The following is a 26,353-nucleotide window of genomic DNA, read 5'->3' on the forward strand; positions in this document are numbered from 1 at the left end:
TATTAGAGGGTTGAGTGGGTTATGGAGAACATTAAAACCCAGGCTGTAAGAGCACCCTCAGCTTTAGGCTGGGGAAATCAGCCCAGACTCCTGCATTAGTTGAGAGGCAAGAGCTGGGGAAGGGCTGGGTGACGCCTTGAATATGGGGGCCCAGCTCTTCTCCTTCCTCTGAACACCCAGCCCAGCCCTGCCTGTGCCCATCCTCACCATCTGCTCTAGGTGGGACTACACAAACCCCATGGGACCCAGCCCCGCTCAATGACAGACACACACACAATGCTCCACACCTTTTGGGTTGGTTGGTTTGGTTTTTTTGTTTCTTTTGTTTGGGTTTGTTTGTTTGTTTTTTTTTCCACTGTGGATGTTGTACCAGTTTTATTGGTAAAATTAACATGAAGCCTCACAAACGCTGGAACATGCTTTTCCTTTTAAAGAATTTCCACTGGACCTTAATGGTGAGCATCCAGTCGTTGACATATAAACTCTTACAAGCTGATGTGCACACATGCGCCCGGGGGAGACGGTGGCAGCGTCCTGGTGTCAGGGATGGTTTCTGCGCGATGCACTGGGAGCCCACAATTCATTTGCCAGCCTTCTGGGCCTTCTGGGCAGACTTGGTGACCTTACCAGCCCCACCACTTTTCTTCTCCACGTTCTTAATGACGCCCACAGCCACGGTCTGCCGCATGTCACGGACAGCGAAGCGGCCTGCAGGATGGAGAGGAGGGAGATAGGAGTGAAACGTGGCTTTCCCTAAGGCTGAGCTCTTCTAGCTGGGTGATGGTGGGATCTACACCCACCACTTGTGGTGCTATGCTTCCCCCTTGTCCTTGGAGCAAGTTCCTGCACGAATGAGCCCTGCGGCATCAACTCTTGCTCTGATCACCAAACTAGCCCTGGTGCTCCTCTCTATTTAAAGGACTTTTTATTCGACTTAAATCCCATTTGCTCTCTGCAAGCTTCTGGCATTGCTAAAGCTTCCAGATGTGCAACATCATCCAAGGAAAGCTCAGCGCTTCCCTGCATTAAGAGGTGACCTCTGCTGAGCAAACTTCCCTCTTTCTCCTCCTGAACAGTTGGGTTTTAGGGCAGAGGTAGCAAAGCTGAAAAATGTTTCTTGTATTCAAAAGTTGCCAGGGTTTACTGACTTTGAAGGAAAGGTCCTGTTGCTCCCAGAGGGAAAATCCAGTCATGCCTTTGGAAACTCAGCTCAGTGGCAAGCCCATCCCATCCCATCCCATCCCATCCCATCCCATCCCATCCCATCCCATTCCACCAGCCTTAACACAGTTCATGTGTCAGTTTTGCACTCCCAGCACATGGAGGAGCAACAAAACATGCTTAGCTCCCTCCCCAGTCTCTGGAAGAGGCTCAACATGTCTGCTGTGAGCTCTACACCCATAGAGCCTTCATGGTCCTCCACAGGAGACCTTCAAAGAGCCATCCTCTTACCAAGGGGTGGGTACTGAGAGAAGCTCTCCACACACATCGGCTTGCCGGGGATCATCTCCACGATGGCTGCATCACCCGATTTCAGGGACTTGGGGTTGTCCTCCAGTTTCTTGCCAGAGCGTCGGTCAATCTTCTCCTTCAGCTCAGCAAACTTGCAGGCAATGTGTGCAGTGTGGCAGTCAATGACGGGCGAGTAGCCGGCGCTGATCTGGCCGGGGTGGTTCAGGATGATCACCTAGGGGACAGAGCAGTGTCAGGGCAAGGCTGGGAGCTGGAGAACAGCAGCAAACCATGCATAGTGGCCCCACCACCTGTGCTGACCTGAGACGTGAACTGCGCTGCCTCCTGCGGTGGGTCAGACTTGCTGTCCCCACAGACGTTTCCACGGCGGATGTCCTTGACGGAGACGTTCTTCACGTTGAAGCCAACGTTGTCCCCAGGCAAAGCCTCACTCAGAGCCTCGTGGTGCATCTCCACAGACTTCACCTCAGTGGTGATGTTCACAGGGGCAAAGGTGACCACCATGCCAGGTCGCAGGATTCCTGTCTCCACCCGGCCCACAGGGACTGTGCCAATCCCTGCAGAGATAAGGACAGAGCAGAGCAAGATGTAACCTGGCAAACCCTGGGCCAGAGTCTGGCTGCAGCAAAAGCATCTCCAGTGGGCTTCAGCAAGGACCATGTTTGCATCTTGCTCAGAAAACCCACAGTTTTAGCTGCAAGATCAACATTAGGGTCTATAAAAACACCGTGAATCTACCATTTCTGCCAAATGTTTTGTTAAAAAGGAGTAGCATCATAACCAGAAAGTCCTGAGCGACTCTTGTGCCCTGAAATGTTTTCCATCGTAGCAGTTGTGGCATCTGCATGGAGGATTTGGGGCATCACAGCATGCGTGCAACAACACACTCTACATCCCTGATGGCCACATCACCAGCATGGGACAAGGCCCAGCTATGCCAGAGAACAAGGGGGAAATGAAAGGGACCTTTTACACCCTGTGTCATCAGGAGACTTTGGGAAAAATCACCTTTGGAGTCAGGTGAAGAATCATTAAAAAAAAAACAACTTTGAAAAGGAGTTAGGGAGGTTGGCTGGACCCATCCTCTCATCCACATCCACCCTGCTGGCTCAACCTCCCCACTTCCCACCACGTCCCTGCTCTCTATGGACCTGCCTCATGGCAAAGCCATATCTCCTTGCCCCAGTTGACCTCGGGGAGGACACACACCTGCTCACCATCTTTCATCTCCATTGCGAACAAAAGACTGAGTTAAAAAGCCTGCTAAAATGCGTATTCAATCCATGATGGTTTCTGCAGTGCACGTGTCCTTGGAAAAGGGTGGAAAAGGACTGGAAACGGCTGTGTCTGCCTAATCCGGCAGCCGAGTGAGTCAGCAGGGCTGCCCGCTCTGCCAGCAGGTCAGAGAGCTCACGGGGTATTTATAGCTCAGAAAAGTGTCCCCTTCACTGCTCCAGAGGGAATGCCACCGCGCTCCCTACATGGCTGGCACCACAGTCCAGCTCAGCAGATGGAGGTGCCAGTGATGGACACCAGCATTTGGGAAGCGTGGGCAGTTCGTGGCCAAGCTGCCACATCAGTGGACCTTCCCGCTGGCTGTATCCCTCATCTGGGTCCCAGCATGATTTTTGCTGCCTCCAAGTTGCCTGGCCAGCCATGACCCCTGGGACACCCACATCCGCAGCTGGTTTGGCGTTGAGCGTTCCCTGGGAAGAGCTCACAAACCTCCTGCTCCTCTCTGGTCCCTGGGTGCCTATGTCTACCTTCACCCTAGACAGCCCAGTCTCAAGCAGGGTCTTTGCCCTTGAGCTACCAGCCTTCTCCCCATCATTATCTCAAGCTGGAGAGTCCAGTCCCTCCAGTTTCCCAAGACCTGGAGGTGTAATTCCCAAATTCCCATGGAATGAGGACTCCAGTTCAAGCAGAGGGAAGAGGGACAGTGGTTTTGCTCACCTCCAATCTTGTAGACGTCCTGGAGGGGCAGGCGCAGGGGCTTATCTGTGGGGCGGGTTGGGGGCAGGATGGTGTCCAGAGCCTCCAAGAGAGACACCCCACTGGCATTGCCTTCCTTGCGCTCCACCTTCCAGCCCTTGAACCAAGGCATCTGGAAACAGAGCAGCAACAACATGCACTGAGCGTGTGCATTCTTAGCAAGCAGATGTGTTCCCACACAGATGTCCCACCAGGACAACCTTCACGGAGTTGGTCCAGCCACAGCCTGGTGTTACCAGGAGTCTGGGGAGCTCTTTCCACTCCATCATCCCCTTGCTCAATCTCCCCCACTCTCTCCTAGAAACGCACAAAACATCCATAAACAGGAGAAGAAAGGATGGAAGTGGTTAAATCCAGCAAACTCACAGTCCCGTTCTCAACACCAGCCTGTGGATGCTGCCTTCCCATGCCAGCTGCATGGATCCTGCCCTCTAGCAATGATGCCTCCAGCACAGGGACCACAGGATACTCCAGCCAAGTCCCTGCTGAAAGCACCCAGCCTTCAGTATTGGGAACCCAGCTTCTTCAGCATCGGCCTGACCTGCTTCTCCCTGCTTGCTCCTGCTATCATTCCTCTAGGGTTTTAATTTTAAACCCTGACTTCGAAGGATGCTGGAAATCGGGTGCTTGCATTAGGGCTGCCAAGGGGCAGGGTTGTTTTTCACTGATGCTCTATGCTCCTGCCCTGAATTGGGCCCTTGAAGCTAAAATTGTCCAGAAAAGAGGCAGAAAGGTAGGGAAATGAGTTCAGCAGAGGCCATGGCTTGATGCAGGAAACTAGTGCTTGGGGTGATGTTGCACATCTAGAAGCTATAGCAATGCCTTGGGTTTGCCAGCAAGAAAAACTCAGTCCAGGGTCTGAAACAACCCTGATACAACAAACAGAGATCAGAATCTGCAAGGGCATTCACCCTTTTTCTGCACAGGGAGGTTTAGACAATAAGTTCCCTGTACAGATGTAAAATGCTGCCCAGTGTGTCCCAGCTCCATCGCACACATTAGGGACAGGGGTTTTCACTTAGGTTCCAATGCCAGGGCATTGGGCGTGGGGATGGGGGTAGGGGTGAAACAGGGCCTCCAGAGAGCTCCTGGATTCACAGCCATCCCTGGAGGACACAGCGTTACTAAGGCTGGTTTCCTATCCTGCAACCTGCAGCAATTTTGAGAAGAAGTAAGGGGAAGAGCCAGGTCCAACCAGGATCAAATAGTCAGGTCAGCCTCCCTCGGAGGGTCATATCTGACACCAATTGTCCTCCTCAGTGACAGTGGAAGGAAAAGCCTGGGGACACTTTTGCAGAGGGTGCCCCTTCTCAGGGCACTGCAGTAATTGCCACGCAGCCAGCCCCAGCACTGGGCTACCAGCTCGGCGAGATGATAAATCCATCCAGCTGGTGATGGAGCCGCATGTGACGTGCAGGATGACTCAGATCTTCCCCCCCACCCTGCTGTTTCACGGCCCAAAGTGCTGGGCAGGTGCCCATGTGAACAGCTGCCCCGGCAGCCACGTCCTGCGGGCTCTGCTCTCGAGGGTGGCAGCCACCATCTGCCCGCAGCTCCTGTCCCTCTGCCCCTGCTCAGCTTGGGGCCATGGAGAAATGACAACCTCTGCCCTGTTATGCCTGGCTGTCAGAGCTGTCCTTGTTTCTTTTGACTTCTGGCATCTGCTCAGCCTGGTTTGTGCTGCCTCCTACGGCCTCCCAAATAAAACTTATCTTATGTAGCCCCCAAATCTGCTTCCCAAACAGCAATTCCCGTTCCATCACTCCTATGGCAAAAGCAGGATCGGACCAAGCCCCACAGCCAGAGAGGCTAAATTTAAGGCTCAAGCCCCCATAAATAACAGCTGAGCTCCAACTTTTTTTGCATCCCAAGTGCATTTTCCAAAGCAGTCGCCTTTCTCTGATTTTGTCCAGCCCACAAGCATCCTAACACACCCACGCCCTCACACCACAAATCAAGTGTGTTTGGGCTGCAGCATCCCACAGGGTGAAAGTCTCCCAAACCACATAGAGTGGCCCAGATCTGTCCGCTGCAGCAACAGAAAATTGGCTTCACATAAAATCCCATTTGCCAAAAAGCCCTCAAATGTCAAATTTTGATGCAAGTGGAATCCAGTCGTCATTTCTCACAGTTGGCCTTGGGCTGCTGTGCAACAGGGACGTGGGCTGGAGTCTCCCACTCAGAGCTGGCTCAAGCGTGACGTATCACCACACCTCCCCTCGCCTGGAGGTGACAGGAGCTGCAGGAACATCATGGCTCTAATCGCCACTTTCTGATGAGTCCCCTGACAGACAGACAAGTCACTTGACTGCCATGTGTTCTAGTGAAACCTCGCTAGGAACTGTGAGTGAAAAAAAAAAATCAGAGCTTTTTAGGTGAGGAATGAGAGAGATCTCAGCTGCCTGCTCGAGCTTTCCTAGATGTGGTGGAATATGGGAAGGAGAAGCCTGTCCCAAGCTGTTCTCCTGGCAAAGGCAGGATAGGGACCTCCTGGGGACCACAGCATGGGAGGACCCTGCACTCTCTCCAGCAAAGCTCACGCTGATCCAGACCTCTGGCCAGGCTTTCTTCCCAATTCCTCACCTCATGCATCCTCAGAACCCACCCTGGAGCCAGCTGTCTCCTTATAGCAGAAGGGTGACTTATTTCAGCTCCTGCCTTCTCTGGGGCAGTGCACCATGTTGAGAACATGCTCCAAGACCTGTCTGGAGGAGGCGGGGCAGCAAGTCCCATCCTGCTCAGTGCCTCCCCTCTGCAGCCTATTAATAGGAGAATTGTTCAGGATCATCTTCCCAGCCCAGCAGCTGCTGACATTTGGAGCCTGTCTGATTTGAGGCACCCAGGAACTATGCAGCTGGGTTTGGTATGGCCGTGGTTGACCTTTATCCCAGCTCTGCTCCATAGGGAAAAGGAATCTCCCAAGCACCCAAAACCTTCCTTTCTTCCTTCCAAGCCAGCTCGAAGTGACCCCCCTTTCCCATTCAAGGCTGTGAGCTATGATTCACGACGGTTTGAGCTTGCATTGCAGCACTCTTCTGGCTCAGGTTCTTGATGCCTGATCTCTCTCTACTTCTGCTATACTCATACATTGCCTCCCTCGTCACAGAGCCCTGACTCGTAACCCACAGGTGAAGTCCTAAAGCCTCCTTAAGCATCAAATTTCCCACCAGTTTCACAAGAGATTGCTGTGGGCTTCTCGTCTGAGCAACTTGCCCAAGGTCACCCAGAAGCCCAGAAGAGCAGGGACCTTACTCTGGCCAGAACATTCTAGCTCATTATTTCCTTAGAAGATTAAAGCTGGGGTAGCTTTTTCTCCAAGGAAACAGTATCAGAGTAAGAGCTGTTATTGGCCCTGTCTGCCAAGAAGCTCCCGTCCTTCTTCAAGTGTTTCTTTCTCCTGTGCAGTCTTCTGAAATTATGACAAGGGCCCACCCAGAGCACCCTGGCTTTGTATCTCCATCCTCCCCATCACCAACGCTTAGAGGGAGAGGTGTTGTAAGTGTCAGCTGGACAAGGAGCAGCCCAAAAGGGATGCTCTAGGGAACCATAGATTTGACATGAGAAACCTGGTACCTCCTCAAGAAAAAGTTACTTTAAGAAGTAAGATTCCAGCACTGGAACTGGGGATGCAGCCACCACAGTAGCATATAGAACCAGTGGGAAAGGGTATCTGATACCCCGCTCACAGAAGCCTGGCTGCGTGGTGGGAGCCATTCCAAACCCATGACCAGATTGTGTTATTTCCCTTAGAAAACAATGCCCTAAACCCACGCAAGATATTCCTGCTGAGAGTGACAACTGCTGTGGATGAGTAACATCACCATGGGTTTGATGGTGTAAAACCATCAAATCACATCCCAGAAGCAAAGCCACACAGACCATCTCCTGAAGACGCTCATGTGTAGCCACTGAGGCCCATGAACAGTGCAGCCATTCATCCTGGCTTGGTGCAATCAGTGCTACGTGACATCTATGCTGGCTACACGGGTCATTATGCTCAACGAGTGCATGAAATGTGTCCACGGTTTTCAGAGCATGGAGGTCAGCTTCTGCCTGGATCAGGATAGTCAGGGTCGGGGGAGAAGTCTAACACAATGCACACTTACATTGGGAGAGGGCTCCAGCATGTTGTCTCCATGCCAGCCCGAGATGGGCACGAAGGGAACTGTGGCTGGGTTGTAGCCGATCTTCTTGATGTAGGCGCTGACCTCCTTGACGATCTCATCGTAGCGTTTCTCACTGTACGGGGGTTCTGTAGAATCCATCTTGTTGATGCCCACGATGAGCTGCTTCACCCCCAGGGTGTAAGCCAGCAGGGCGTGCTCACGAGTCTGCCCGTTCTTGGAGATGCCGGCTTCAAATTCACCAACACCGGCAGCAACGATCAGCACGGCGCAGTCAGCCTGCAAGGAGAGAGTTAATGAATTGCTCCTGCCCCCAGAGAGCTCTGCTCCTGGTGACAACCCTGAGAGCTTTGAGCAAGTCCCCGATGAACATGACTAAGAATAAGCATGGCTTGGACAGACTCCCTGCCAGCTGCTACCCATAACCCTGTTGATCTACCTCAAAATTGACCTGTGTTATTTCCGACTTGCCAACCATGCATGGTTTTGCAGCTTGGGTTGGAAACCAGGGGGGGCATGTTACATAACTCTAACCAGGACCTCATCTTCATCATCCAGGGGTCCCACCCAAGGCCTTAGTGAAAAAGTCTTGCAAATCATCTCACCGTGCGACAGGTGAGAACCCAGACACAGAAACTGCGTTCTCCAGATTGCTTTGTACCCAGAGGCCAGAGCAGAAGCTGCCTGGGTTTGACGGAAAGCCATACTCAGCCCAACTGGGATTGCAGTGGGAATCTCACTGGGCACACAGCGTGGCTCATCCAGCACCCATCAACCACAGGGAGATGCAGCAATGTCAATGCCAATAAATCCTAAGGGATTGTTGGAAGTTTCTTGTAAACCCCAGCTGGCTGAGAGGTAATGTGGAGATGCCTTCACACAGAGGCTTGTGGCTCACAGCATCTCGCCTCCCAGACAGGACATATTTATCCCCACTTCCTTCAAGCAGGGAAAATGTGGTGGAGAAACCATGGTTTTGTGCTCAAAGAGGCCACTTCTCTCAGACACACAAGGAGGTGCAGGACCATGGCATGATGGGTCTCCTGGTGCTACCCAGCCTTTTGCACGGACCCTGCTCAATGCTCCTTGATGTCTGCTGTCTCAACTACCCATCTCTAAAAGGACTCAGCAGCACATACATGACCCTGGGCTCATCAGCAAGTCTCAGCCTCCTACCTCTAGAAGCCCTTCCCACCTCTGGCCACCGTTTCTCACCTGGGAGGTCCCAGTGATCATGTTCTTGATGAAGTCCCTGTGGCCAGGTGCATCAATGATGGTGATGTAGTACTTAGTGGTCTCGAACTTCCACAGTGAGATGTCAATGGTGATGCCACGCTCACGCTCAGCCTTCAGCTTGTCCAGCACCCAGGCGTATTTGAAGGAACCTTTCCCCATCTGGCCAACACAAAGGCAAGAGCTGGTGTTAAACCAAAGCCCACGGCACCGGTGCCAGCAACCCACCCTCAAGGGCACATCTCAGGTTCACAGAGGCAGAAGGTCACATTGCAGATGCTGAAGGCAAAACTCCATATATTCAATGGCAATGGTCTATTTACTCATAAACACAGGTGAAAGGAGATCTTGTTCTCAGCGCATTCCTCAACAGAACGGAGGAGAGGCTGGAAGAAGAGCTGTGAAGTGAAGTTGCAGGTGGGACTGGATGGGGAGGAGTTGGAGCCAGTGACCCATGAGGTCTCCTCCATGAAACATGACGCTCCTGCACTGCTGCTGGGAACTCATGGTGCTACAGAACTACTCAGCAACACTGGAAAGCTTCTCCTTGTTGCATTTTAATCTGTTAACCAAACTGGTGAGACAGCTGGTTAGGAGAGAGCATTGCTGCACGAGTGAGCCTGTGACTGACAAGGGTGTAGGAAGGGAATGGGTTAAAAGAAAATGGAATGCAAGATGGTTGCTATGAGCAGAACAGAAATGTGATTGATTTTTGACAGAGAGTGTGTGAATTCACATAAAAAAACCTCCTGCGAGCTGCAGCCAGACCAACTGTTGTTGCCAAATGGCCAATATCTCAGCCAATGTTGCAATGCGTGAAAGGAGAGGAGCTACAGGAAACCTCCTTGTCCTCCTTGGTAAAATCATTATGTCACTTCTGAACCGCTTTGGGTCAGAGTCCTTTGACGTCACACCATCAGGGAGAGGCAGACTTTCGCCTCCCAGCACAGAGGTGCTGCTCCTAGTCGGAGCTGGGATCCTGCCAACATGGGGAAAGGGATTGGCAAGACCACCCCTTGCTGACCACGCTGCGTTCTCTGGGCAATCTGAGAGCCTGGCTGAAGCAAAGGGTTAATGGGCATCAATCATCAGCTCTTGGCCTCAGATGTAAAGCTTTTTTTAACACTGAAAACGGAATTTAGGTCATTTGCAGATGATTTAATGGGCTCCTACTGCCCTGCAAGGACAGAGCTGCGACTTCCCACTCCCACCCACCCATGCTGGTGTTGTTTTCACCCACAGTTTCTTCTGGACTATTAATGCGTAAAATTCATTCTGGCCAATTATAAATCCCCGGTCCGGAGGGAAACGCTCCCTGCCTGCAGGCAATGAACACTTCAGTGATGTTCCTCACCAAGAAGGCTATCGCAGCACCACATCTCAACCTCTCCTGCCCACAGCACGGCCTGGAGCTGGGCTGCCCCTGGCTCCCCAACTCCAGCCCCGTGCCCAGCCAGCACACGGCATGAACAGTGCCGGCTCGTTTACGTAACGGCTGAGCGCTGCGATGACTTTGCAGCTTGCTCGGAAGGATTACAAGCAAAATCCTAAAGCCAGGAGCAAGCTTCCTTCTCCTTAGAGGGGTCCAGAGGGGGATGCTCAGCCCTGCCGGGCACCTGGGAGCTCTCATGCCTGCAGGAAGGGAGGGGTGGAAAAATCCAGAATGGAATCTCTGCTCCAAAGCATCCTCCTGGCCTCGAGATTGGTGAGGGAGCAGCGCAAGATCTCAGAGGTTGGCAGCGTGCACATTGAACCCCTCTCTTGCCAGGGGAGAGGGGAGGGGGTTGTTTAAACGTGTTCATTTACTGCTGAGGCTGGGAGATGCACCAAGGAGCAGTGCATTTTGTGCAATGCATTAACAATGGGTGGCTCAAGGGCAGGGGTTCCATCAGCAAATCTCCCAGCCTTTCACCCCTCAGCAGCCTATTCCTCCAGTTCGGGATGGGGAAACTGAGGCACGGAGCAGCCCCCTGGCTCTCCTGTGGGAGCTGGGTGGGAATCAGCATGTAACCCCAGGTACCACAACCACACACACACAAACAGCCGGTCATCTCATGTGAACCCCCCCCATCGTACATAACCTGAAGATAAATGAGATCCTTTATTTAGCAAACGCTTTCCCTCCTCTCACAGGGTATATTCAGTTACCCGGCGCTGTTGTTGAGAAAAACAGGCTATTATCTCGCTTTGCACAATACCTTCCCTATTCAGTGCCAGAAATAGCCTGATTTTCCTTGATCGAACCCCAACGGAGGGAGAGTTTTCTATTTGAGACCACAAATACTGATTTTTTCTTTTTTTTAACATAGAACAACTCTTCTTTTGGAGATAGTGTTACCTTTGCCCCTGAGTCAAAGGGAAGAAATAACCCTTGCTTTTTTCTCTTAAAAAAAAATAAATAATCAAGCCTTGGGGTTATTTTCTTGGCTTTTTGGGTGCACGCAGGCCTCCATTTCCTGCGAATGCCACCTAATGGAAGCAAACCCTTCCCCAGCCCTGCATCAGAAAATGGAGTCGGTAAGCTCAGTCAATAGGCTATTAATAGCAGCTTCCAGTCCCCGCGTATTCCAGCGGGTCAGGGAAAGTGTCTGTTCAGTTAAAATAGCTGCAATCACGATAACCTAATCACGCCATAGCCCGTCTGTAGGTAAGGGGCTAGAAATAGGGAGGTGGATACCAGTGATCATTTTAAACTGGTGGGGAGAGATGGAGGGTGAAAGGAGAAGCTCGGTGCTTAAGGGCTGGGGAAATAAAAATAAAGGGATGAGGGGGAAAGGAGTCTGGAGGGGAAATAAAGGGATGGGGGGGAAAAGGGGGATGAGAGAAAAAGGGGGATGGGAGAAATAAAGGGATGGGGTAAAAAAGGGGAGGTAGAAAAAAGGGGGGCAGGGGAAAAAAGAGGGATGGGAAAAAGGGGGATAAGAAGGAAAAAAGGGGGGGTGAGGAGGAAAAAAGGGGGATGAGGAGGAAAAAAAGGGGATGACAAGGAAAAAAAGGGGGATGAGGAAGAAAAAATGAGGATGGAGAGGAAAAGAGGGATGGGAAATAGGTGGTTTAGTTCGGATGCTATCTGGAAATTCAAAAGGTTAAGACAGGCAGACAGACAGCAAAATATCCAATCAAGAATGGCAGCTCTGTAATCCTGCTGGTTTTTTAGTCATTGAAATGTAGAAAAAAAATGTCCAGAAAAAAAAAATAATCAAAGGATATCTGCATTAACGATTCCTGGAACGATGACGACAAGGCATCTTCTGAGAGCCCAGATCTGCCCTATCAGTAACACAGCCAGGCTTTTCCTGGCTCACCCACCTCTCTAGAATTTACCATCACTAACTGCCGAGAGCTCCTGGTTCACATTTTTCTCCCCAAGACTGTTTCTTCCTCTCTAATCTCCGTGTTTGCCACATCACAGGTATCGGGTGGTGCTTCACTGTGTGACAGCCTGCTAAATGCAAGCACTATTATATCACTCTTATAAGAATGAAACAAAAGGATTTAACTTAAATACTTATATTTCCTGACAGCTTTACTGTATCAAAGGCTACCAATCGAGCTGCACATCAAACCAGATGCCTGAGAAAAAAAATGGGAATGGGGTTTATAACAAATTGGATCAAATGAGTGGCCCAGATGATGCTGCACCTTGTCCCCAGCCGGCACTGGGAATAGATGCTGCCGAGTGAAATTCAGAGAGCCCTGCCCTCGGCAATGAGGGATTATCAGGTTCTCTTCCTCATGCACAATATTTAGAGGGAATTTTATGCCCTCAAGCACCATGGTTTGTGGCTCTTCCAGAATCCTAACCCCATTTTGCAGATTTTGCCATGCCCCTGCTCTCATGAGCAGCCTACAGCAAGGAGTCCCTCAGCTCCAGAGAAGAGGATGGTGAGTACCCAAATGGCCTATTTTTCCAAGTCAGGAAGACCCAGGGGTAAAGAGGGAAAGAAAAGAGATGGAAAAAAACAGGAGAAAGAAGGTACGAGAAGGGCAGCTCCAGGAAAAGGGGCGTATTGCCTGTGGGACACTTGTGAGGCATCAGTGTGGAGCATCCCTCTGGGTGGGAGTGTGGGGTCGGGGGGCACACTGGGGGACGGGTTCCTCACCTCAGCAGCCTCCTTCTCGAATTTCTCAATGGTCCTTTTGTCAATGCCCCCGCATTTGTAGATGAGGTGCCCGGTGGTGGTGGATTTCCCAGAGTCCACATGCCCAATGACGACGATGTTGATATGCGTCTTCTCCTTCCCCATGCTGGTGGGCTACGAGGGGCTGGTCGGGGCGGGCGGCGGTGGGGAGGGCTGTGGGAACGCAGCTGCGTTTTTGGGGAGGCTGCAGGGGAAGACGAAGGCGTGTCAAAAGAGCCCCCGTGACAGCACCCTCCCAGCTCATCATCATCGGGCATGGTTCTCCTCCCTTCGCTCCACCTTCCTGCTGGACCACGCGCCCCATCCCGGCTGGGGGTGCCCAGCCTTGTCTGGCAACCCTGCCCGTGCTGGGATGGAGCCAGGCTGCCCCCGGATGAGGCCAACCAGGCTATTTCTGGCCACGTATAGCCTCCAAGTCTCAGCAAGATGCCACGTTTCCCACCGTCTTGCCCTCCACCGCCCTCCTGGAGACCCCCAGTTCCCAAGACTACGTCATCCTGGCCTCGAAGGTGCCCTTCCTCCCCAGAAAGCTTTTCCTCCACCTCAGGGCTGCTACCACTGCCTTCTCGGTCTTTCCAAACCAGAGGGCATCTCCTCCGCGTCGTGGGTGCCCTGGGAGGAGCTGTGGGTGCCCGTCCTGCAGGCTGCCCTCGCCGTTCCCAGCCCGTACACGGTTTGGGTGACAACATGGTGTCCGCAAAAATGGGACGGACAAAAATAACCCTCATTTCCCTCCCGAGCGGGGCTGCTGAAAGCCTGTTGGGCTGAGCTGGGGGTTTTCATTATATTTTGCTTCCACGGATCTGGATAAAACAGAGGGGGGAGGAGGCTAAAAATGCCAATCGATTTATCCAGGGAGCTGTTCTGGCATCTCCCAGCGTTACCATGGCTCTGCAGCTGCTACACAAACCCGGCACAATTAGGAGCTTTAATTTGACGTCTAATAAAATCCAATTTTACGAATCTGCTCATAAAACTAAAGGAGGTCAGGAGGAGTTTGCTGCTTTAGTAGGGATTCAGTCATGCGGGCAATAACAACCCCTGCAAGAAGCCTCCCTGGGCAGCAAGAACCCCGGTTGCCCTGTCCCTTCCCTGCCCTTGAACAGCTCCAGCCGGGATCCGGACATTTCATAGAATCATAGAATCATAGAATCACCAGGTTGGAAAAGACCCATCGGATCATCGAGTCCAACCATTCCTATCAAACACTAAACCATCCCCCTCAGCACCTCGGAGATGCCTGGACCTTGGGTGTGAGTCCTTCTCCCCCATCCCTTCCCCAGCACCCTGGGTGGGATACGGGGGCATTTGGGGAACTGGGGGATGGTGGTGTTGTATTTCTCCTTCTCCTTATTATCATTAATTCCCCTCCAAGGAGCTCGAGGCTCCGCGGGGAGCAGTTATTTCCCACCTGCAGGAAGAGGCACCTGCGGGATGCAGGAAGGCTCCATCCTCTCCCTCCCAAGCCGGTTGGTACCCAGGGAGCAGCAGCACCTACAGCACACGGGAGGGGATGGGGAGCGTCTGAATCCCACCTCCCACCCCCAAAAACCCGGACCCCCTGGTGGGAGCAGCCCCATCCCGGCCCGGAGGGGGTCCCGGAGCTCTTACCGGAGCGGCGGTCGGGGCGGCAGAGGCTGCCAGCTTGGGCTCGGGCGGCTTTATCTCCCCGGGAGGGGCCCCCCTATCGAGGGCGGCAGCGCAATGCAGCGGCCCCCCCGCACTACGGCAATGCGGTACCGGGCGGGGGAGGAGGGGGAGGAGGAGGAGGAGGAGGAGGACGGAGGGGAGGGAGGGGAGGAGGGAGGGAGAGAAGGAGTGGAGAGGTGGGAGATGGAGGGATGGGAAGGATGGGGGATAAAGGAGTGGGAGAAACAGGGATGGGAGGAAGATGGAGCGATGGGAGAAACAGGGATGGGAAGGAAGGGGAAGGATGGGGGATAAAGGGAAGTGAGAAACAGAGGGATGGGAGGAAGATGGAGGGATGGGAGGAAGATGAAGGGATGAGAGAAACAGAGGGATGGGAAGAAGATGGAGGGATGGGAGGAAGATGAAGGGATGAGAGAAACAGAGGGATGGGAGGAAGATGGAGGGGTAGGAGGAAGATGAAGGGATGAGAGAAACAGAGGGATGGGAGGAAGATGGAGGGATGGGAGGAAGATGAAGGGATGAGGGAAACAGAGGGATGGGAGATGGAGGGATGGGAAGGATGCGGGATAAAGGGATGGCAGAAACAGAGGGATGGGAGGAAGATGGAGGGATGGGAGGAAGATGAAGGGATGGGAGAAACCAAGGGATGAGAGGAAAATGAAGGGATGGGAGAAACACAGGGACAGGAGAAATAGGTAGGGGAGAAACAAAAGGGTGGAAGATGGAGGCATGGGAAGGATGGGGAAGGGATGGGGGAAATGGAAGGATAGGAGATGGAGAGATGGGAAGGAAGACAAAGGGATGGAAGATAAAGGGATGGGAGGAAGATGAAGGGACAGGAGAAATGGAGGGATGGGAGAAATAGAGGAGTGGGAGATGGAGGAAGGGAAGGAGGTGGAAGGGTGGGTGATAAACAGACAGAGGTCCAGGGCCACCAAGTGCTACAGCCCTTGCTCTGCTCCCAGTTGGGCCAGTGGTGCGGAAGGGCTGTTCTCTCACACATGGTAGGAGGAGAGGAGTTCTAAGACAACAATTAAAATGATTGACTCAGAAGCAGTGGTGTTAGACCAGGTCTGGATGTCCTGGGAATGGACACCAAGTACAGGAACGCATTGGAGGGATGGGTGTATCAATCCTTTGTTCTACCTGTCCCTGTTCTAGTGCTTTGCCAAAAACTAATCCACTCTTTTTAAGCAAGGGCTGCGGGCAGCCTGGGAATGGCCCTCAGCAAGGCAGAAGCTGCATTTGCTAATGAAAACTACAGCCTTCACAGACATGGAGTAAATTATAGAATCATGGAATGGTTTGGGTTGGAAGGGACCTTGAAAAATAATCCAGTTCTACCCACTGCCATGGAGAGGGGCACCTCCCACTGGACTGGAGTGCTCAAAACTCCATCCAACCTGGCCTTCAACCCCTCCAGGGATGGGGCAGCCACCACTGCTCTGGGCAACCTGGGCCAGGGCCTCCCCACCCATCTTCTTCCTAAGATCTCTTCTCAATCTCCCCTCTTTCAGCTGAAAACCATCTCCCCTTGTCCTATCCTTGCCCTCCCTGATCAAGAGCCCCTCCCCAGCTTTCCTGGATCCCCTTTCAGCCCTGGAACCTGCTCTATGGTCTCCCTGCAGCCTTCTCTTCTCCAGGCTGAGCAACCCCAGCTCTCTCAGCCTGTCCTCGTACAGGAGGTTCTCCAGCCCTCAGATCATTTCCATGGCCTCTGGACTCGCTGCAACAGCTCCATGTCCTTCCTGTGATGAGGACTCCAGAACTGCAACGATCCCAGCTCCCTCTGCCACTTGGGCCAGGTGAGTGTGTGATGGAGTTCTCCTCTGTCTTTTCCTTCTCCAGTAAAGAGAACTTGATTTTTCACCTCATTTCCCAGGCAGGGAAAAGAGAAACAAGCAGTGCACTGTGCTTTACTCCTACAACAAAATGAAGCCAGATGGACCATCAGACTATAAATAGTAGGGACAGGAGTAGGAGAGAGGGCTGTCAGACCTGTCTAATCCTGGCTGGGTTAAGCCACTTTATGCCCAGCCTCTGGGAAGCTTAAAGCCACAGCTGTGTGCCCAGATCCGGTCAGTGCCCAGAGAAATGGCTTTCACTCAATATGTGCAGTCCCTGTGGACCATCAGTCTCATCATCATGCCTGAGCAGAACCATTTTCCCTGGAATATAGTGGCAATCTGTCTTTAAATGTTCAGCTATGTAAAATAAAAGAGACCAGAGCAGGCAAAATCTGAGGGCGGTTGAAGTTTAGCACCTCATCTCCATCCATCTGGCTTCAGATTCAGGTCTCAGCTGAAACAGTTGCCCTACGTCATATTTAGGCTTGATTCTCCCACCCCACAAACCACCACCAAATGATTTGGGGTCACCCAAGAACACAGAGACACCCCCCACAAAGGGATGGACATGCATGGCAGGTACCTCTTACCCCTCTTACATCATCACTTTGACCCCATCCAGCCTCACAGCCCCAAGGGTGGGATCTGAAGCTTTAAGCTGTGCTAAAATTCCCATTTGCCTAGATGTAATAATTGAGATTTTTGTTTTACTCCTCAAAGAGGCCCTGCTTGGTGTGACTGGGAGAGCAAATAATCCGCAGTGCCGGTAATTTGTATGTATCTGGGATGCGAACACCCCAGGCTGCCTCCCTCAATTCGCCTTCACGCTGGGGGTGTTTCTTCTCATGAGTAACGTGTTCAGCTATCTGAGCGCTCGCGTTTTGTGTTTCTATGAAACCCATCAGGTCTCCTTTGAAGGCTTTGGCAGAGCAGACAGCAGCCACGAGGGATGCCTGCCCTGATGTGGCCCCAGAAGCTCTACTCTCACTGGAGAAAAGTGGGGGCTGGACACAGGAATAGCTAGACATTGCCATTTTCTTCCTTCTTCCCATGCAGAGTAGTAGAGATTTTCCCTGAAAGGCAGAAATGCAGAGCCTCTTGCTGGCCTCACGCGACACCCATCAGAAAAGCACATCAGGTGTATTGGGAAGTGGTTGTCCTCCAAAAGGCAGCTTTATGTAAAGGGTGAAAGCTGTTAGGTTTCCTTCTTCCCAAGGTCAGGCTTCCAGCTCCTTCCACACCAGTTCTGGAGGCTTGGCAGAGGCTTTGCACCCATGTTTTGGCATTTACTATCTGCTGGAAGTGGGAAAGTTCAAAACACCAGGACATTGGTCATCCTCTCCTCATTTATACAACATGCAACCCATGGCAATGCTGACTGGTGCACATAGAACAGGTGTTCCCCTTTCAGCTAAACCCCAGATTAACTGGGGTTAAGATGGGATGGGATTCCCTGCTGCATCTCCCAGAGGTTCCCAGCGCATGTTTACGTGGGGTTGACTATGAGATCAACCTTTCCAGGCCCCCATGTTGATATATCATGCCTCTCTGTGTGTGCCTGCCTGGCAGCACTCCCAGCCCAAGGCACCCAACAGGAGAAGATTTTGTGAAACTTTTAACGTGAGCAGGTTTTTCAGCTTATGCTATAGACCTGTAGAGGCGAGATGAAGACAGCAATGATGGGACAGAAAGGCAGGACAAGGAGGAGGAAGGGAGCATTTTGAGGTCCTGCACTCAGCACATGCTGCTGATACCTTTAAATTGGAGCCAGAGGTTTAAAAATAAACTTGGGAGGTGATAGCAAGATGCCCAAGCTCTCTGGCCACCCGGCCAACTGGGGATGGTGTCTGGTGTCATCCTTGATGGGACAGCAGCATGCCTTGTGTGAGGTGAGCTGGGCTGGGCTGCACCCAAGGACCCACTAGAGTGCTTGCACCACCGGGAACTGCCCCTTGGGGTTTCCGTGTAGCCACAACCATCGAGTGCCCAAGGTAATCCAAGGCAGCAAAGCTGAATGGACAATACTGAAAGCACTTTAAAACTGTCCCCATCCATCCCAGGCATGGGTGGTAGCACTTGGGGATGCTTCTCCTGAAACCCCTTTTCCACCAAACAACTGATTCATGGGGTCAAGACAGGCAAACCCTTCCATGATGGGGCATCCATCACTGGTGTTTGTAGGTATTTACGCCTAAAACTCAGCTCTGCTGTGGAAAGCGAGATAAGACACCTCCGTGCTGTGGTTTAATGCTGTTTGTTCCTGGACCGCAATTGTTTTCCAGCAAGGGTGTATCAAGCTACAACAGATTGATGTGTTTGTTTTGGCAGCCGTGAACATCTCCAAGTCAGGAAAAGCCTTCATTAATCCTGGGGATGGCTTTTCTTATTAAACCACAGCACAGAGCAAAAAGAGACCTCCCTGCCCATATCTTCAGATCGCTTTAGTCAAAGGGCTGTTAACGGAGGTACCTGGCTAGCAGCATAAGCTCTGGATGCATCCAAAGGGAGAAACAAGGATCAGGGATCTTTGTTGCTGAACTAACCCCCATGAAAGCTCAAAGATTTATATTTGTGAGGAATTTGTTTGCTTATGATGGTAGTGAAATTTCTGTCAATACCACAAAGGAGACGCTGGCCTTGGGGTTTTCTATGGAGAGATGGGTCCTGCTCAGCGCTGCTCCTGGTTTCTGCATGATGATTTTCCAGGTTTTGCAGAGGAATAGAGGGGCCAAAAGTCAAGAACTCATGGAACAAGTCCACATAAAGCTTCTGGATGACAGCAAGCAGCAGTTGTCTTTCTTCTCTGCTTTTTCCAAATTGGAGAAACCCCTTTTGCATAGGGAAATCAAACAATTTGTGACTTTCCACTGAATTCTCTCCACCAAGGCACGTTATTTGCAGAACAGTCTCCGAATTTTGGGGGCTTATTGTTGCCAGTTCCCTGTGCTCTTTGGGAAATCAACCCTGGATGCCTGCACCCCTTGGCACAAACGGCAGGTGAGGACAGTAGAGTTCCCAGCACTGTGGGGACAGTGGTGCATGCCCTGATGTGACTCTGGTTTATTCTCCTGGGTCACTTTGCTGCACTTATCCCAGAAAGGCAGAGGGCAATTTCCAGCCAACAGGTAAAATATGTTGCTCACATGTTGTGCTTAAGGAAACTCATTCCTTTAATTTCCAGAACATCCTCTTTTCCAATTTAAACATGTGCAGGCAGCGGAAGATGTGCTGGCATCTGTGTCAGGCCACAACACGACCATGGGTTTGGTCACTGATCTCAATGTGCCTGTAAAGGCTCTGGGCAGAGAGGAGAGGATGGCCCCAGTAGTGTCTAGGGTGAACATTTTGGGTATTTTTTATCCATAGGTGGCAGCAGCTGCCTGAAACTCCAACCCAGCACCAAGCAACACAGCCGGGACAGCGCAATATAGTGGTAGGAGAGCAGAGCCTGAGCACAAGTCATGCCTGCTCACTCCTCTGCAGTGAGAGGTCCTCTAGAAAGGAAGAAAGCCCCTCAGTGGTGCAGGATGAGACCTTGTAGCACTATAGAGAGCTCAAGTCTGCTGTGCTGGGAGCGAGCACTGCCTTCTTACCTAGGAGGAAAATTGCTGCATGCTCCAATGCAGAGAGGTGAGGAAGGGGCTGGTGGGTGACTTTCTCACCGTTGACCAGATTCCTGTAGCCATTGAGATGTCCCATCCCCAGAGGGAGCCTGGCAGCAGTGTTAAGCCTCACTGGCTGGGCACCGGGATGCCCCACCATCCCCAGTTTTGGCACTGCCATCTGTGATGACCCATGAGTGCTGGCACAGGGGCAGCAGCTCCCTCAGCTTTGAGGGCCTTGAGATGTTTCTGCCAAGTGCAAAACATGACACGAAAGGGTCTTTCCCAATGGCACACACAGGGCAGATAAGAAAAGCCAGTGAGTGGTTCAGGGGAGATCAGACTCCCCTTGTGGATGGTTTAGACTCTCCAGCAAAATGCTTCTTTGTCTGCTCTTCATCCCATTGCCAAAACCAATCTGCCTTCACGAGGGCCAGGAGGGACTGATGGAGCATCCAGTCTGGTTTCCTAGCTGGGAGTGTTCAGGAGAGGGAGATGAATTTCATTTGTATTGATCAAGAATCAGTTGTTTTAAAAGCAAGCAGATGATGAGATTTGGATAGATCTTCTCTTTGGTTTCCCTCTAATTAAAGCCTCCGAGCTGACTGCAACTCAGTTGGCTTCTGAGCAAGGTTTCTGTGTTTTCCTCTTTTCTTTTTAAATCTGTCTCTCTGGGGTCTATGTTACCGCTGGCAACCGTTTTTTTCTTATCTGTCCTGTGTGAGCAAACCTGATCATGAGGGACAAAAGTGAAGCCTAATGCTGGGCATGAAAACAGCCACATGGCTGTTTAAATTGCCAGTTGGTATTTGTGTATTCAAAGTCCATCACGACCAACTCCTTCCCTGGAAAGCACTGAGTCAGTATTATCAGTGGGGAAACTGAGGCACGGATGGAGCAGCTTGGTCCTGAACTTTGATCACGCATGCTCTTGTGTTGTTTCTTAAACCCCTGAGGTTTATTTACAGCCTTGTGGTGCTAAGGCTTTCCCTGAAGTTGTCCTGGCCAAGTTCCTGGGAGTATCCATATGGGTGGTGCACGGGGAAAGGTGTCCATCCCATGGACCAGGCGGGGGGATGCGGGGACACGGGTCACGCGGAGTGTCCCTGTGCCAGAGGGGCTTGTCCTGCTGACAAACCCAGCTTTCAGAGCAGCTCGCTCCTTTTGCAGCCCCACGGTCTGTGCAGGGAGGTCAATGTCCTCCTGGAGCCACCCATCACTGCCTCCCCTCTCCTAGAATCATAGAATGTGCTGAGTTGGAAAGAACCCACATGGATCATCGAGTCCAGCTCCTGTCCTGGCACAGGACACCCCAAACATTCACAGATGGGGCTGAGGGCATCGGCCAAACGCTTCTGGACTATTGTCAGGCTTGGTGCCATGACTGCTTCGCTGGGAGCTGTTCCAGGGCTCCACCACCCTCTGGGGAAGAACCTTCTCCTACTGTCTAACCTAACACTCCCCTGGTGCACCTTCTTGTGATTCTCTTGTGTCCTATAATTGGTCACCAGAGAGAAGAGCTCAGCACCTGCTCCTCCTCCTCCTCCTCGCCTTGTGAGGAAGCTGTAGACTGTGATGAGGTCTCCCCTCAGATTCAGCCAGGACACAGTTGTTCCTCTTGGCAGTTTTCCTTCCCTGTCTTGACTTGCTGTCGACCAGAGCCCCCAGACCCCCTTCCGCAGGGCTGAACCCAGACACCCTATGAGGGTGGGGAGGCCCTGGGCCCAGGCTGCCCAGAGCAGTGGTGGCTGCCCCATCCCTGGAGGGGTTCAAGGCCAGGTTGGATGGGGCTTGGAACCCCTGATCCAGAGGGAGGTGTCCCTGCCATGGCAGGGGTGGGACTGGGTGGGCTTTGAGGGCCTTCCAACTCAAACCCTTCCACAATTCTATAAACCAGAGCTGTATTTTGACCTCTTTGTAGGCTTTTTCTTTTAAAATAAAGCCTTCTCCCCCCAAACCGATACCTCCCAGCCAGCTTAGAATCCCTTCAAATCCATATTTATTTATTTATTCATTTATAGTCTCACTTTTAAGCGCCGCCCCCATAAGGCCGCGCTGCCCCCAAGCGCCCAGTACCGCGCACACGTTACCCGCGAAGCCCCGCCCCCGAGGGGGCGGGGCCAAAAGATAGCGGCCTCTGATTGGCAGAGAGTCGGTGGGGGCGTGGCTTCATAGCTATGGGGGCGTGGCCAGCACCTTTCCTCTCCCGATTGGTGGACAGCCCTAAGGGGGCAGTGCTCATCTGATTGGCGGAGATCCCTTAGGAGGCGTGGCCTTAGCGCTACGGGGGCGTGGCCTGCACCGCTTCGTATTCTGATTGGTGGAGAGCCGCTGGGGGGCGTGGCCAGAAGGGCTATAGCGGCGCGCGGGGGGCGGGGTCGGCAGCGCCGCGGCTCAGGCCGTGCGGTGCGGAGCGGAAGCGGACGCTGCTGCGTTCCCCGGGCGGCGCCGCCGCCGAGCGGCCCCCGCGGCCCTATTGCCCGCCCGCCGGATCCCCGCCGCCCAGCCCAGGTGCGCTGCGACCGGGAACTGCAGCCCGGGCGGGGGGGAACGGGGCGGCCCGGAGCAGTTTGAGGGAGTGGGGGGTGGTTGCGTTGTGAAAGGGTCAGCTGCAAGGCTGCACCGAGGCCTTTTGGGGTGAAACTTCTGGGAGATGGCCCCGTGCCTCAGTTTCCCCACTAAGGCTTGGTGTATTAATGGAGAGATGAGTGCGTGGAGGACGTTTTCTAACAGGACACCCCAAAAGTGGGTGCATCTTTAGACCAGGGAAGGCTTCAGCAGGAGCTGGGGAGGACCTGGATGTGCAGAGGGTGGTGGGGGTCCCAGGCTTCAGGAGGACCTGGATGTCCAGAGGGTGGTGGGGGTCCCAGGCTTCAGGAGGACCTGGATGTCCAGAGGGTGGTGGGGGTCCTAGGCTTCAGGAGGACCTGGATGTCCAGAGGGTGGTGGGGGTCCTAGGCTTCAGGAGGACCTGAATGTCCAGAGGGTGGTGGGGGTCCCAGGCTTCAGGAGGACCTGGATGTCCAGAGGGTGGTGGGGGTCCCAGGCTTCAGGAGGACCTGGATGTCCAGAGGGTGGTGGGGGTCCCAGGCTTCAGGAGGACCTGGATGTCCAGAGGGTGGTGGGGGTCCCAGGCTTCAGCAGGACCTGGATGTCCAGAGGGTGGTGGGGGTCCCAGGCTTCAGGAGGACCTGGATGTCCAGAGGGTGGTGGGGGTCCCAGGCTTCAGGAGGACCTGTGTGTCCAGAGGGTGGTGGCGATCCTGGGACGCTGGCTGTGCTGAGGCTCAGCAGCCTCCTGCACGGCCAGAGCACTGTGGCTCGTGCTGGCAAGCGGTGCCTTTGGTTGTTTGCGCCTTGCTTGACCAAGAAGGGATGAGACCATGGGGCATGGGCAGAGTCAGCACCTTAGCAGAGCAGAGCATTTTGTACCAGGAGGAGGAGAATATTTCCCAGCTCAGGACTAGGCTTCTTGTGGGCTGGGGAGAGTGGTTTGCTTGCCCACGGAGGACGATGTTGTGCATGACAGCGCACGACTGGCAGGTTTGCCCTGGGCTCAGGGGTGCTGGGGACAGGCTGGGGCTGGAACCCCTTCCACGCGAATCCTCAGTATGTGCCCCGAGCAGAACACTCCTTTGGTGCTTATGCAATCGCTGCCTGAGATTTCTTAACTCCCAACTGCTGATACAACACAAGGAACTTGGTTTGTGCAGGAGGGACGTGCAGGGACACTGCTGCACAGGCCTGTGCTCCATGCAAGTCGTGTTTTTCCGAGAAGTTATTTTGGCTCTGCACGTAGGTCTTAGCTCTGCATCTGTGGATTTCGACGGTGTGTGGCACCGTGAGCGCTAACCTCTGTACACACTTGGAAAGCGTGTGTGTCAAATGCCTTGAGAAATCACACTAGGACCATTTAAACTCTTTCTCGTGGGTGGGTGCAGGTCAAGCCCCGGGTGGGTGAGGGTGCGGGGGCCGTGCCGCAGCCCCTCTGCAATGACAAACACCCCTTTGTGCGCAGGTTTGAGATCTGCACAAGAACCAAGATCAAGAACCATGGCATCCATCCCATCAAGCGGCTCGCTCATGGCGACACACAACTACTACAGAAGTAAGGGGGCAGCGCCGCGGTGGGTGAGCGGGCAGGGTGCTCTGTGGGGCTGGACGGGGTGCAGCTCCAGCAGAGGTGAAGTTAAGCTCAGGTGTGAGCTTTCAGCTGAAGCCCAATGAGAGCTGGCATGATCCCTGGTGAGAAAGGGGGCAGCCAGTAGCCATCCCTCCTGCTCCTTGGAGCCTCCTTTGGGCCACCACAGCCCCTGGCTGGCTGGTGACGGGTCTTGCAGTCACCTTCACTTGTTATTAAAGTTGTAGGTGAGGGGAGGTATCTTGCACTGTTGCTGTGGAAATGAGCTGCAAAACCAGTTTGAGCAATGGCAGCTACTGGTGCATCTCCAGAGGAGAGATTTTCTGGTTTAATGGATTGCTTAAACCAGAGAGAATTAAAGTATTTGCCTTGAGCTGAAACTAGTAACAGGCTTGTAGCAGCTGGACTAAAACTGGATGGATTATGTGCAGGAATCTGCATCCTCTTGGCCTCGGGTAGTCTGGAAAGGCTTCCAAAGTTGCATACAGATGTACAGCCATTAAATAAAGTCCTTAGGGTTGCAAGTGTTTTCCTACAGAGGTGTTCGGGTCCTTTTCTGCTCCCTGCTGTTGACAAACTTGCAATCCTGGTAGTGTTCCCTTCCTAGTGACTTTTATTGACTTGGTGCTAAAGCTGAGCAAGTGCTGGGGCGAGGCGGTGATGAAAGTGAGCCGTTGTCACCCCAGGGATGGCCACACCAAGGCCATGCTTTGCTTTTCATGGCACGGCTGAGGGTCAGGGGTGGCTCTGATAGTGAGATTTCTTCGCAGGACGCCTGAGCTCCACATCCAGCAACAGCTCCTGCGGCAGCTCGGAATATTCTGGGGAGGTCATCCCCCACCCCCCGGGTAAGTGTTGCTTCTCCTGGTTTGGGGCCAGGGGAGGACTCAGCTCCTGGCCCCTCCACTGCAAATCTCCTTGGAGGTCACCCAGCCCCTCCTGTGGGACGCGACTGGGGTGGTAGCAGGGCAGGTTGCACTGACCTGGACCTTCCCTGGCCCACTCTGTCCCTCAGGTCTGCCCAAGTCTGACCCTGGCCACTGGTGGGCCAGCTTCTTCTTTGGGAAGACGACTCACCCGGCCATGACAACTGTGTCAGAATCCCCAGAGAGGTGAGTGCTTTCCTTGGATGTGATGACACGAGGGAAAGCCAATGCAGCACCCGTGGCAGTGGGAGACAGCCCTGCCACGTCCCCCGAGGGGCATCCTGATCCAGTGGGCGATGTCTTCATGCCCAGGGCACTGACTCCTTTGCTGCAAAAATAAATACAGAGTGACAATGCAGCGCCTCGGCGTTGGCCTGACCCTTTCTCTGCTCTGTCTTGCAGCTTGGGAGCACTGCAGGTGACAATGGGACCAATGGCTTGTGGCCTGGTGCCGGCCCCCGGAGTGGGACGGAGGCGCCACGCCAGTGAGCCCAGCTCTGGACCCTCAGCCTGAGTGGATCGACGGCTGCTCCCCACCCTGGCGGGCACATCCCCTTCCCCCTGTAGAGTAGGCAGGCTGCTCTGAGGCAAAGATGCTGCTTTGTAATAATAAAAAAAAAAGCGTGCAGCGACTCCCTGATGATTCCCACACCAGCTTTTTTACTCTTTCTTAATGCAGCTACGCCCTTTCTGCGCAGACTCGGTAACACGTTTTATTTACCTTGTACTTGTACAATGGCAACTAATAAAGTCAAGCAGCCTTTTCAAACCTGTTTTTTCATCCGAGCTGGGGGTGTTGGTGGGGCCACACTGGGACACAGCACAGCGTCTGATCGCAGCAGGGGCCGGTAGTGCCGGATCGGTATCATGCGATGACACGGCCGTGTTAGTGACTCACTGGTGTGTGTTTTGTGTGTGAGCGAGATCCGGCTTTGCTGTGGTCGCGCTGCAAACACCGCCTCCCCCACCCAGTGCTCCGTACTTGGCCGCACAGCCTGTCCCTGCTGGCACCGAGCTCTGCACGTTGCTGTCCTGCCCTGCTCCCTGCCTCTGGGGTACCCGTGCCTCGTGGGGGTGACGCTTCTGCATGGGTGTGCTGGAGGCCGGAGGAAGAATTTGAGTGCAGAGGGAGCCCTGCATAATGTGGGGAGAGATAAGGCTTGCTCAGGGCTTGGATTTTGTAGGTCTGGTATCAGTCTGGAGCTTGGGGTATGGGTGGAAGCT

General features: G+C 53.2%; 2 protein-coding genes across 2 annotated transcripts; one reads left to right on the top strand and one right to left on the bottom strand.

Moving 5' to 3' along the window:
• Positions 1-280: 280 nt before the first annotated feature.
• On the bottom strand, positions 281-14,727 carry EEF1A2 (eukaryotic translation elongation factor 1 alpha 2). The gene is made up of 8 exons (XM_069872046.1): positions 14,576-14,727; positions 12,926-13,148; positions 8,805-8,984; positions 7,572-7,868; positions 3,427-3,577; positions 1,774-2,030; positions 1,453-1,687; positions 281-708 (listed from the first exon to the last, which is right to left on the bottom strand). Exons 2-8 carry the CDS (start codon positions 13,067-13,069, stop codon positions 581-583), a joined length of 1,392 nt encoding a protein of 463 aa, XP_069728147.1. The 5' UTR covers positions 13,070-13,148; positions 14,576-14,727; the 3' UTR covers positions 281-580.
• A 7,690-nt stretch (positions 14,728-22,417) lies between these two features.
• Positions 22,418-25,898, top strand: PPDPF (pancreatic progenitor cell differentiation and proliferation factor). Its single transcript, XM_069871855.1, has 5 exons — positions 22,418-22,574; positions 24,081-24,170; positions 24,974-25,051; positions 25,219-25,315; positions 25,532-25,898. The coding sequence occupies exons 2-5, from the start codon at positions 24,116-24,118 to the stop codon at positions 25,641-25,643; spliced, it is 342 nt and encodes a 113-aa protein (XP_069727956.1). The 5' UTR covers positions 22,418-22,574; positions 24,081-24,115; the 3' UTR covers positions 25,644-25,898.
• Positions 25,899-26,353: the final 455 nt, after the last annotated feature.

Source organism: Phaenicophaeus curvirostris, chromosome 18 (assembly GCF_032191515.1).
Source record: "Phaenicophaeus curvirostris isolate KB17595 chromosome 18, BPBGC_Pcur_1.0, whole genome shotgun sequence".
NCBI lineage: Eukaryota > Metazoa > Chordata > Aves > Cuculiformes > Cuculidae > Phaenicophaeus > Phaenicophaeus curvirostris.